We start from the raw sequence: 12,622 nt of genomic DNA, 5'->3' as shown, positions 1-12,622 counted from the left end.
TGAAGACCAAGGTGCACCTGACCCAAGCCATGGTATTTTCAGTTGCGTCATATGCATGTGAAAACTGGACAATGAATAAGGAAGAGGGAAGAAGAATTGATGCCTTTGAATTGTGTTGGCGAAGAATATTGACTATACCATGGATTGCGAAAAGAACGAACAAATCTGTCTTGGAAGAAGTGCAGCCAAAATGCTCCTTAGAGGCAAATATGGCGAGACTGCGTCTTATGCACTTTGAACATGTTGTCAGGAGGGATCAGTCCCTGGAGAAGGACATCATGCTTGGCAGAGTACAGGGTCAGCGGAAGAGAGGAAGGCCCTCAACGAGGTGGATTGACACAGTGGCTGCAACAATGAGCTGAAGCATAACAACAATTGTAAGGATGGTGCAGGACCGGGCAGTGTTTCGTTCTGTTGTGCATAGGGTTGCTGTGAGTCGGAACCGACTCGACAGCTCCTGACAACAACAACATACTCAAGGTCATACCTTGGCTCTCGTAGACTTGTTCTAATTTTCTTCAGTTTCAACTTGAACTTGCATATGAGTAATTGATGGTCTCTTCCACAGTCCGCCCCTGACCTTGTTCTGACTGACGATATTGAGCTTTTCCATCGTCTCTTTCCACAGACGTAGTCGATTTGCCTCCTGTTTGTTACATCTGGTGAGGTCCATGTGCATAGTCACCATTTATGTTGGTGGAAAAGGTATTTGCAATGAAGAAGTTGTTGGTCTTGCAAAATTGTATCATGCGATCTCCGGCATCATTTCTTTCACCACAGCCGTATTTTCCAACTACCAGTCCTTCTTCTTTGTTTCCAACTTTCGGATTCCAATCAGCAGTAATTATACGTGCATCCTGATTGCATGTTCGATCGATTTCAGACCGTAGAAGTTGATAAAAATCTTCAATTTCTCCATCTTTGGCCCTAGTGGTTGGTGTATAAATTTTAATAATAGTATTTAGTGGTATTCCTTGTAGGCGTATGAATAGTATCCTATCACTGACGGCATTGTAGTTCAGGATACACCTTGGAATGTTCTTTTTGACCATGAATGCAACACCATTCCTCTTCAAGATGTCATTCCCAGCGTAGTAGAGCATATGATTGTCCAATTCAGAATGGCCAATACCAGTCCATTTCAGCTCACTAATGCCTAAGATATCGATGTTTAAGTGTTCCATTTCATTTTTGATGATTTCCAATTTTCCTAGATTCATATTTCGTACGTTGTAGGTTCCAATTATTAATGGATGTTTGGAGCTGTTTCTTCTCATTTTGAGTCATGCCACAGCAGCAAATGAAAGTCCCGAAAGCTTTATTCCATCCGCATCATTACTACTCTGAGGAGGCAGCTCTCCCCCAGTCATCTTTTGAGTGCCTTCCAACCTGGGGGGCTCATCTTCCAGCACTATGTCAGACACTGTTCCACTGCTATTCATAAGGTTTTCGCTGGCTGATGCTTTTCAGAAGTAGACTGCCAGGTCCTTCTTCCTAGTCTGTCTTAGTCTGGAAGCTCAGCTGAAACCTGTCTGCCATGGGTGACCCTGCTGGTATCTGAGTACCGGTGGCATAGCTTCCAGCATCACAGCAACACACATGCCCCCACAGTACGACAAACTGACAGATGCGTGGGGGCTTTTTATTTTAGAGCCTATAAACTGATGTCAGCTTGCATATGATAATTTATTTACTCAACTGAATCTAGACTAAAGTCATTATCAGTGATGGGAAATAGCAATTTATTTTTCTTAATGATCAAAAGATATTTATTATCTTTTTGTCATGGATTAGGGAACCTCTCTGGAACTTAGTTTAATTCATTTCTGAGTATTGAGCAAAAATATTATACTATAACCCTGTCGAGTATTCGCTGGAGACAAGCTGGGTCTTGGCAAGAGCTCGATTATTTCATTTAGCAACGAAGTAAAAAATAGAATACAGTATGCTTCTCTGGCATACGAAACAAAATGCTAGTTTCATGAAAGATATTACCATGGGCATTTTCAGTTTTCTTCCATATGAAATTCTTCCAAAATTTGAAGAACATCAAGAGAGAAGTTGTGGTTCAAAGAAACCAACACCCAAACTAGAGACAGCGTCATATCTAAATGTGCCGCTTGGCACTAAGCACTATCCTGTCGTCCTCCTTAACACACATTCAATTTAAGATACTTTTCATAGTGTCTTCCATTGGTACCAGTTGCCATTGAGCTGATTCCAACTCATGGCAACCCCATGAGTGTCAGAGTAGAACTGTGCTCCATAGGGTTTTCAGCAGCTGATTTTTCAGAAATAGATCACCAGACCTTTCTTCCGAGGTGCCTCTGGGCGGACTCAAACTTCCAGCCTCTTGTTTAGCAGCCAAGCTCATTAACTGTTTGCACCATCCAGGGACACCACTTGCGATAGCTTAGGTCATTTAATCCTCACAACGACCCATGAGGCAGGCAAAACCATTATCCCCATTTTACAGACTGGGAATTCGAAACAATGATAATAACAATGGATGAATCCATCACCCTGGGAAGTCCAGCTTAATTTCCCCTTGAACAGAGAGGAGAAAATGAAATTTTAATTTGGCACACACACCTGGTCTTGCCTTTCCCTCTCAGGGTAGCAGTGCCTTGTGGGATGGTTTTGGTATACTGTAGGGTTGCTATGAGTCAGAATTGACTCAACAGCACACAACAGCAATAACTTTGGGTGGGAAGGTCAACTCTGATTCTTACCAACTTTAAGATTTCTGGCTTTTTATTTCTGGCCATTCTTGTGCCACTAGAATTTTCTAGCATTTGTTTCCTTTATTTCACTGGAGTGTACAGTTGGACATACTATTTTTGTCTGGTCCTCCAAACTGTGCTTTTGACAAGTTGGTTGAGAATATCCCAGGCATCGATTATTGATTCGTGGTTTATACCCATTTTCATCTTCTAAAAAACAGCAGCTTGAGAACAAAGCAGAAAGGAGAGTGATAACCAGTTATATGGTTTTATCTTCCTTGTATTTTTAACAGACGTATTAATTTATAATTTATATACTGTAAAGTGTACAGTGTACAATTCAATGGTTTTCTAGTACATTCATCATTTTCCTTGCATTTTAACAGCTTTATTGAGATACCATTTATGTACAGTACCATAAAGTTCACCAGTTTGCAGTGTCCAGTTCAGTGAGTTTTAGTATATTTACTATCTTCTTTCTGTTTTGTATCATAACCTGACCATCAGTGTCCGTGAGAGATTGTGTTGTTGTTATTGCAAAGTGGCAGGCATTTACAAGGGAGCGGTATTGAAACTGCTCCCTAAAATAAAACTGGAAGGAAAAAAAGAAAACCTCTCTTGGTATCTACTTCAATTTTCCTCTTTAAATGAGTCATGTTCACCACAACTTACTTTCCAATTTGCCTAGCATGTTTTTAGACGGTTAGCCCTTGAAAGCCCCTAGGCTTTGATAATTGAAAAATATGTGGGGATGGAAAAAAAAATATGATTTGAAAGAGATTCATTTGAGAATCCAAAGGGGAGCTTGGGCCCAAACAGAAGGAAAATTGCCACTGTTATGCAATTATAATAATTAAAAATGCCTGAGTAGCGGGAAGAGGAAAGCAATTCTGACACCACTCTTTAGAGTTAGGCCAACTGATGGAAATTTGGAGGCTTTTTGTTTGTCTCCTTAAACTTGTAAGCTTTTTGTGGGGTCCTGAATGCTTTCTTCCCATTCTGGCATGGGTGCCCTGTATGAAAATGACAGATGGTTTACACCCGGCAAAACATATTAAAGTGGGAGCTACCTTCTCACGCAAAGCATGGAGTTATTCTCCTGCTTCTTAGGGTCTTCCCTTGTAGCTCGCTGCCTTCTTGCCCAGTCCCAGTTCATGGAAACAGGGAACAAATAGTCCCCAGAGTCTATATGGAAGAAAGCCTGCCACTTACTTTCATTCTGCTTCGAGGCAGCATCTTTATTTTTTTCCAAAATAAAAAAGTTGTTTCATTTATAAAAAGTAAATTACTCTTTGCAGAAGCCCCAAACTCTCAGAAAAGTGGGAAGAAGATAATGAGATGTGCCTGCGGCCCTATCATCTGGAGATGACCCCTGTTTGTGTTTTGGTGTGAACACAGTGTACATACCCCCTGGTGGCGCAGTGGCTAAGAGTTCAGGCTGCTAACCAAAAGGCTGTCAGTTCCAGTCCACCATCCGCTCCTTGGATAACCTTATGGGGAAGTTCTACTCTGTCCTGTGGGGTCACTATGAGTCGGAATTGACTCAGCTGCACACAACAACAACAGTGTAAGGGAATACAAAATTTTTAATGAACCCATTTAAACACATTGTTGCATTTAACCTCTTTAAGTAAAATTTGTGCTCTGAGCCTGCTTTTTTGATGAAATAATATGTCATTTTTCTGTGTGAGTAAATAGCTATCTGTATCATCTTTTTAATGGTTACATAGTATTCCCTTGTATGGCTATACAATAATTTAGTTAAATATCCCCGATTAGCCCACTATCCAGATTGCTTCTCTCTTTCTGCTTTTATAATAAACATAGCAAAGAATAAATTGCTGCAGCCATTTTGTATTCTTGTTTGTCTCCTTAGATTTAAATCCTAGAAGTATAGTCGTCCTTTGGTATCTGCAGGGGATTTGTTCCAGGACCCCTCCGGATACCAAAATCCGTGGATGCTCAAGTCCCTTATATAAAATGGTGTAGTATTTACATATAACGTACACAAATAACCTTGCAAACCTCCCATATACTTTAAATCATCCCTAGATGACTTGTAATACTTAATAGAATGTAAATGGTACGTAAATAGTTGTTATACTGTGTTGTTTAGGGAACAATGACAAGACGCGAGGCAAATAACGCTCAGATGAGTGCTGGAGAGAGACTGAGGAGCTGTGAAATGGCAGGAGGCTACAGCAGGGGATGCCAACACACCACTTAGTCCTTGTGGATTCAGCATAGTGCTCAGCACACCATAAATTCAAAATTAAACTTTGTTTTTTGGAACTTTTTTTTTTCAAGTATTTTCGATCCATGAATGGTTGAATCCATAAATCGGAACCCTGGGATATGGAGGGCCAACTATATGTTTTTTACATTTAAGTCCTTGATCCATTTGGAACATTTTTTTATTGTATTTTAGATGAAGGTTTACAGAACAGACTAGCTTGTCATTAAGTAGTACACATATTGTTTTATGACATTGGTTAACAACCCCACAACATGTCAGCACTCTACCTTCTCAACCTTGGATTCACTGTGACCAGCTTTCCTGTCCCCTCCTGCCTTCTAGTTCTTGCCCCTGGGCTGGTGTGCCCCTTTAGTCTCGTTTTGTTTTATGGGCCTGTCTAATTGAGCTAGATGGTCCCCAAGACCATGGTCTCTACAGCCCTCAGCCCAGTAATTCAGTCCCTGAGGGAGTTTGAGTGTGTCTATGGAGCTTCCAAGACCTTGCCTTGTACAGGTTGTGCTGGCTTCCCCAGTATTGTATACTGTCTTATGCTTCACCAAAGTTTCCACTTATCTATTGTCTATTTTGGAACATATTTTTGTATATACTAGGGGCTCCCTTTTTTCATATGGTCAGTCAGTTGTTCCAGTACCACTTATTGAAAATTGCATTCTTCTCCCACTGATTTGAAATTGTCATCATGTATTGATTTCCTGTACAAACGGATCTCTTCTATTCCTGTGCCAATGTTGCACCATTGCCCTCACTGTAGGAAGCTTCCAGTTGATGGTTTTAGATTGAAACCTAGAACCTCCAGTTTCTGCAGCTATCTGCCTGTCACCTGCTGGGACAAAGGTTGCTGCTGCCTAGGGCCTCCTGTACACAATATACCTCAATGGCATTGTTCCACTGGATGAGACATGGAGAGACCTCAGGTCAGCCAGCTCTGATTTGTGCTGTAGTCAGTGCTCTAGAAATATGTGTTTCAAGAACTGGCATCCAGTAAAGTTAGGTCAAAAAAGGAGTATTTATTGTTGTTGGAGCCCTGGTGGTGCAGTGGCTAAGAGCTATGGCTACTCACCTAAAGGTCAGCAGTTCAAATCCACCAGCTGCTCCTTGGAAACCCTATGGGGAGTTCTACTTTGTCCTATAGGGTTGCTGTGAGTCAGAATTGACTCGATGGCAAACAACAACACAACATGACGAATTTACCTTCCTAACTTATTGTTTTAAAATTATTCTGTCATCACCTTGAGACTAGGAGAACTAGATGGTGCCCAGCTACCACTACTCAATGCTCTGATCAGGAACATAATAGAGAAATCTTGATAAAAAGGAGAAAAATGTAGAACAGAACTTCAAATTCTTAAAGAATCCAGACTTACTGGACCTATTGAGGCTAGAGGAGTCACCAGGACTATGACCCTGAGTTGAAATTATCCCAACATCACCTTTAAATTAAGTAACAGGTTAGCCCAAAGAGTGAAGATTATCACCCTTGAATATTGCTTTACTTTAAAAGAAAAATTATAAGATCAAAGGGTCAACAGCCACTGTAAAACACAGATGAGAACACTGGGGGGAGGGGCAGGGAGATTAAGTGAAGAATGGCCAGTGTCACTGATCATTATGTCTAGAAATTATGGAATGGGAGCAGGTTTTGTTGTATATATTTTCACCAAAAATAAAATAAAAAAAAATTATTCTGTCATAGGTTTTATATCTATGAATTGATGATCGTGTGATAATTTCCCAAATACACATTCTATAGGAAAAATAATTTTAAAAAAAGGACTGCCACTTAAAATTTTATAAAACTTGAGTTTTTGTATTTAAAAAGATAAGTCTATTTTTTATACTTTGAACAAAAGCCTATACTAGAGAAACTGGCTGTCCTGGACGTAGATGGTGTTTTCTTGAATGGAGGCGGAAATAGCAATCATGTATGTGTCAAATAGCTATATTTGATGTGTAGGCTCAAAACCTCCTAAATATTTTCTCTTCTGTTACCTCTCAGGTGTATCTTTTTGGTTGGTTTTCTTCCTTGTTTAAACAGAATAATATTTCACTCTTCCTTGTGGTTTTAGGGAGTTGTGATTTGTTGGGAAAGCACATTACGCGTTCTTTTAAAACACTGATTTAAATTGTGATATTTGGTTGAATTAGTCTTGGAGTGAAAATCAGGTCTAACTTACATAATTACAAGTGGTGTCGGGATTTTAATTTTAATTGCAGACTGCATTTTCTGGTTCAGTCACTTAACGAGGGTTAAATAGAATTTTGAAGTGAAATTTCTGAGATTAAAAAGGATGAAGACATTCAGCTTTAAAGAAAACATTGGGATAGCTGGAGTATGACAGATTCATCCCGTACTGTAAATGTTATCAGTTGTGGCCCTTCAGGCTGGCCATAGAGCCACATGTGGTTTACAGAGAAACATCATTTTGCACACACCTTTCAGAACTGCTTGGGCTGATTGATATTTCTCGTCAGAATTGCAGATCAGTCCCATAAATGTGAACAAAATGAGCAAAATGGATTGTTGAAGCTAAATGAAGGTATACAAAGAGAGCCCCCCACTGCAACACACACATAACATTTCAAGCTTTAAGTACTGAATTTTATATTTCAAATAACATAACAGGGTTACCGTGTCCCTGAGGTAATTGAAAGGTGTTTTTTTTTTTTTAAAGTATTGGAATGTCTTTGTAATCCCTGCTTGCTAGGATAATCCCAGTAGCTTTCAAAATGAAAATTTTAGAGTCCCTCAGTTTTTCCTTTTAGTGAAGTAATGAACTAAGTGGGAATCAATTTTCTTCTGCTTTTTAGAGTTGGTGTAGCATCATGTTTTACCAAGAGGTACTGTGATTTTAAGGGCCCTGGGAAGGTTTTTCCTCTTACACGAAATCCTTACCATAGCTGACTACTGATTTTCAAAGTCTCTTTATCTAGATGAGAACTGTCGCATAGAACTTTGCAGGAAGATGGAATTGTTCTATAGCTGTGTTGTCCAGTATGGTAGCCAGCAGCCACTCATGGCTACTGAGCACTCAGAATGGCGGCTAGTGTGACCGAGAAAGTAAAATTTCACTTTTATTTAATTTTAATAAATTTAAGTTCAAACAGCCACACATGGCTAGTGGCTACTCTGTTGGACAGCCCAGATCTAGATACACAACGTTTGTTTCCACTTCTTGAGTTAAGGCTCTCTTATGGACACACCCTTGTAAAAGTTGACTTGAATTTATAAGAATTCCTTTGACAAAACTCACCAACATTTATTGAGCACCTAGAGAGTTTGTGTACCTGGTGTCAGGAATATGTTTCCTTTAGATCTCCCAAATCAGTTCCTAGGTGAAGGTATGAGAACCTGAGCTCTGTCATCCTGCACACCCGTGTGAATAAGGCCATGCTCACTGGCCCCTGCTGCTTGCTTCGCTCACACGTGGAGCTCCAGGTCCACTATGACAGTGCTACTTCCTACTGGGCTGAGGGGACAACTGGAAGCTCCTCCCATCCAGCTCAGAGCCCTGGCACGCTGCACCTGCCCAGAGGAAGGGGTGCCTACTAAAATTCTCTCGAAGACGTTGTCTGAGCTAGGGCAGCCTTTTCACTGAGATTCAGTCCCTCGGCTTCTGCAACTGTTTGAGTTGCTCCTGACACTTTCCTGAACATTTCTGTGGAAAAAGTGACCAACTCCGCACAGCTACCCAACACCTATTGTTTTCTTCTGTTTCTTTTATAAAGGTCTCTTACCTCCTAGAAGGAGGGAGCATGGCCCATGAAGACTTCTGTGGACACGCTGGTATAATGAACCCTGGAGACCTGCAGGTATAGTCAAGGAGGAGGGATTGCTGTCGGTGTAAGTCTTGAAACCACCCACTGTCTGCACTGTGGTCCTTTCCTCCCTCTCTCTATTCTGTATTCCTCCTCTCCTTCCTATGGTGCCTTCCACTCGACTTGGAAACACACACACACACACACACATATGCACACGTCTCTTGTCTTCCTCTCGCTTGCTTTCCTTGATTCCTCAACCCTCTTTGAGCTCCCACCCAGTCTTTCTTTTACATTTCTCAAAAGAGTGGTTAAGAGTGACTGTCTCCACTTACCTTCCATTTTCTCCTCCACTCCCTGCAATCAGCGTTGGTTCTCGGTACCCCTCCTTCCAAACTGTTACATGAAGCTGCTCAAATTCAGTGCATCATGTTCACCCCTCAACTTTCCAGTCTGCTGCATTGGAGACAATTTAACTGCCAACTCATTTTGCAGGGTTAGGCGTTATCACTGAAAACAACAGTAACCCAAGCCCCACCATCTTAGTCTTGTCTGAGATGTGTTACAATTACAATCCCTGGGAAATGGGTGGTCATCACCGGGTTTCTAAGTTTGAACTCTACAACAGGTACTTTCTGGAATCATATAGTTTGTGGAAGGATAAATGCAAATGTTTAAATTGTGATATTTCCATGAATCTGAAATTAAAGACAGAAAAGCCAAAAGGACAAAGAGTCATGGTCAAATCTAAACAGTAACCTCTCAGAGAAGCAGAATACAAGCTAGGGACTGGCTAAGAAGGTAGATATAATGACTGGTGGTGTCTTGATAAGAAAGTGTGGTTCTTCTGCCTTCTACCCCATCAGACCGTCTCTGCCACCGTCCACGTCAGCTGCTGGTCTACACTTTTACCACTGTAATAAAATAAGGATTACATTCAACTAGGGATTGCATAAAGCCTTTCAGCTTATCTAGCATTTTCATATGCATGATCTCTTTGAAATAAGTATGATCTTTACCTCCTTTTTAAAATGAGGGAATGGAGATTAAACATGTGAAACAAGGTGCCCATGACCTCAGAACTAGTCAATGGTGTGGCTGGAAAGAGAGTTCTCTTCTCTCCCTCTAAATCCAGTGAGTGGGCTATTTCAAGAAAAGCATGGCCAAACTGTTGTTGTGTGCCATTAAGTCAATTCCAACTCTTAGTGACCCTATAGGACAGAGTAGAACTGCAACATATGGTTTCCAAGGCTGGAATCTTTATGGAAGCAGACCGCCCCATCTTTCTGCCACGGAGCTGCTGGTGGGTTTGATCAGCTGACCTTTCGGCTAGCAGCCAAGCACTTAACCACTGTGCCACCAGGGCTCCTATGGCCAAACTAGGCTACTTCTAAAATAGAACCAAGGTCATGGGCGGTAGATTGAGAGCATGGTTGAATGAACCATTCAGGGAGGATGGAAATGTTTAAAATGGGAAGACAAGTCTTTCAGGAGCACCGATAGCTATCTTCAGACAGAGGAAATGTCACATGGGAGGTTGTAGAGACCTACTTTATAAATGAATGCTTGAAGCATCTGCACAGCAGTGAAGGCAGTAACTGTCTCTCCAAGTAGTGAGGGCTCCGTCACCAGACGTGTGCAAGCAGAGACTTAAGTCAGCCGTCCATGGAGCAGTGGATGCTGTGGGGCTCCATGTGTATCGTTAGGCCCATGCACACATGCCCCTCTGCTGGAATATTGGCTGCTGAAGACTCACGGCTGCATCCCTCCCTGGGCCCTGCCTCTTTCCTGCCTGCAGCAGGAAACTGCCTCTCCCGAGGTTCCATCCCTGCTAGGGGTGTTACACAGTCAGTGATTTGCTGATGTGGGGATATAAAAGCTTGGTCACCTTGCCTCAAGTTGGGGCAATTCCTAAGGTTCCTCATGGCACAAACGGTTTACACTCTACTAACCTGAAGGTTGGCAGTTTGAACCCACCCAACAGCACTGCAGAAGAAGGGCCTGGCGATCTGCTTCCATAAAGATTACAGCCAAGAAAACCCTATGGAGCAGTTTGCTCTGACACACATGGGGGAGCCATGAGTTGGAATCTACTCAACAGCGACGGATTTGGGTTTTTTTTTTCCTGAAGGTTTGCCCCAGCTCCAGAGCGCCCCCGTTGTACTGGCTGAAGCCTCCGTTGTAACTGCATTGCAGCTGGCTTCTCCCTGTGCCCAATCTTGCCTTTTTTACCTCTTACAGATGTATATCCCAAGAGCACTCCCCAGTATACTGTCTGCCTGCAGCTCCCCGTCAGAGTGTAAGGCTCAGGGACCCCCAAGAGGGCATTCATACACTTGTGGTGATTTCAGTTCAGATGCTTTGGTTTTACACACACTAGGAAGCTTGGGAAGTGTTGGGAAAACTGGAAAGGGCCTCCTGCAAAGTCGTCCGCCGTCCGTATTGTTGTCTGGTATTCCTCAAGATGCCCAGGGCCTCTGGCAGCAGCACCTGAAGGTGGCCCACTTGGCTCAGGGCAGGAACTGCTGCGACTGCAGGCTTATTTGGTGCTGCCTGACATTTTTCTTCCTGTTGGTCTGGTGTTGGCAGTGGATGACTGCAGGCCGAGGCATCCTGCACGCTGAGATGCCGTGCTCGGAGGAGCCAGCCCATGGCCTACAGCTGTGGGTGAATTTGAGGAGCTCGGAGAAGATGGTGGAGCCACAGTACCAGGAACTGAAAAGTGAAGACATTCCTAAACCCAGTAAGAACGGTGTGACAGTTGCTGTCATTTCGGGAGAAGCCCTGGGAGTGAAGGTAAGTCGTGCCGTTGAGCGTTTGGGAAATCTGAGGTGCGCGCTGACGTAAGGCTGGCCCCACCCAGGTTGTCAACTCTTCCTGGGCTTATCACGGTTCGCGTCCTATGGGAATCCAGAAGCTTTGGCTGCATGCTAACCCAGACAGTTAGGAAAATTACAAGAGAACAAGCTCATATAAAGAATTTGGTCAGAACGCAATTTCCAAGGTATATCTCCAGATGCCTTCAGATTTAGCCCAATCCTTTTCTCACTTATAGTGTTTTTTATGCTCTCGAATTATAGCTCATTGGAATTGCAAGATCACCACGCTTAAGAAACAAACAAAAAAACAATAACAAAACCAGCTCCACTCCCCGGATTTATTTAAATTAATTATACCCAACTAATTAAGGAAGGAAACCCAAACCTAAATCAGACTACTATATTTAGAAAGTTTTTTTCTATTTTAATTAACTTGAGCATTTACTTAATGCAATACACACTATTCCCTGGACATTCTTCTCAATTAAGACTTTATATTATTTAGGTTTAGAGTCCTACCTTTTTGAGAAATTAAGATGAATTTAGGCTAAAGATTGGGGCAGTGGTGGTTGAGTGGTAGAAGTCTTCTATGTGGGAGTTTAATTCCTGGCCCTGCACCTTATACCCAGCCACCACCCATCTGTCAGTGGAGGCTTGCCTGTTGTTATGATGCTGAACAGGTTTCAGCAGAACTTCCAGACTAAAACAGACCAGGAAGAAAGGCCTGGTGATCTGCTTCTGAAAATCAGTCAGTGAAAACCGTATGGATCACGGTGGTCCAGTCTGCAGCTGATCTCAGGGATGGTGCAGGAATGGGCAGTGCTTCGTTCCATTGTGCGTGGGCTGCCAGGAGTCAGGGTCACCTTGATGGCAGCTAACAACAATGACATCAGGCTAAATATCACGGACAGATTTGTGGTAGGAAAGGGGTACAGTAAGAAAAGTAAGGACAGAGTAAAGCTGCCCCATAGGGTTCCCAAGGCTATAATCTTTGTGGAAGCAGACTGCCACATCTTCTTCCCATGGAGTGGCTGGTGGGCTCGAACTGCTGGCCTTTCGGTTAGCAG

At 42.5% G+C, this 12,622-nt stretch overlaps 1 protein-coding gene across 1 annotated transcript in view; it reads left to right on the top strand.

Annotated features, from left to right (window-relative positions):
- PIR (pirin) overlaps positions 1-12,622 on the top strand; it is a 123,337-nt gene that overhangs the window by 41,849 nt on the left and 68,866 nt on the right. Inside the window, exons 4-5 of the mRNA XM_064278024.1 lie at positions 8,707-8,790; positions 11,326-11,532. Coding sequence (XP_064134094.1) covers positions 8,707-8,790; positions 11,326-11,532 — 291 coding nt within the window. The remainder of the gene's footprint in view (positions 1-8,706; positions 8,791-11,325; positions 11,533-12,622) is intronic.

Source organism: Loxodonta africana, chromosome X, assembly GCF_030014295.1.
Source record: "Loxodonta africana isolate mLoxAfr1 chromosome X, mLoxAfr1.hap2, whole genome shotgun sequence".
NCBI classification, from domain to species: domain Eukaryota; kingdom Metazoa; phylum Chordata; class Mammalia; order Proboscidea; family Elephantidae; genus Loxodonta; species Loxodonta africana.
Note: the sequence above shows the minus strand (reverse complement) of the source record. Positions and strands in the feature narration are given on the sequence as shown.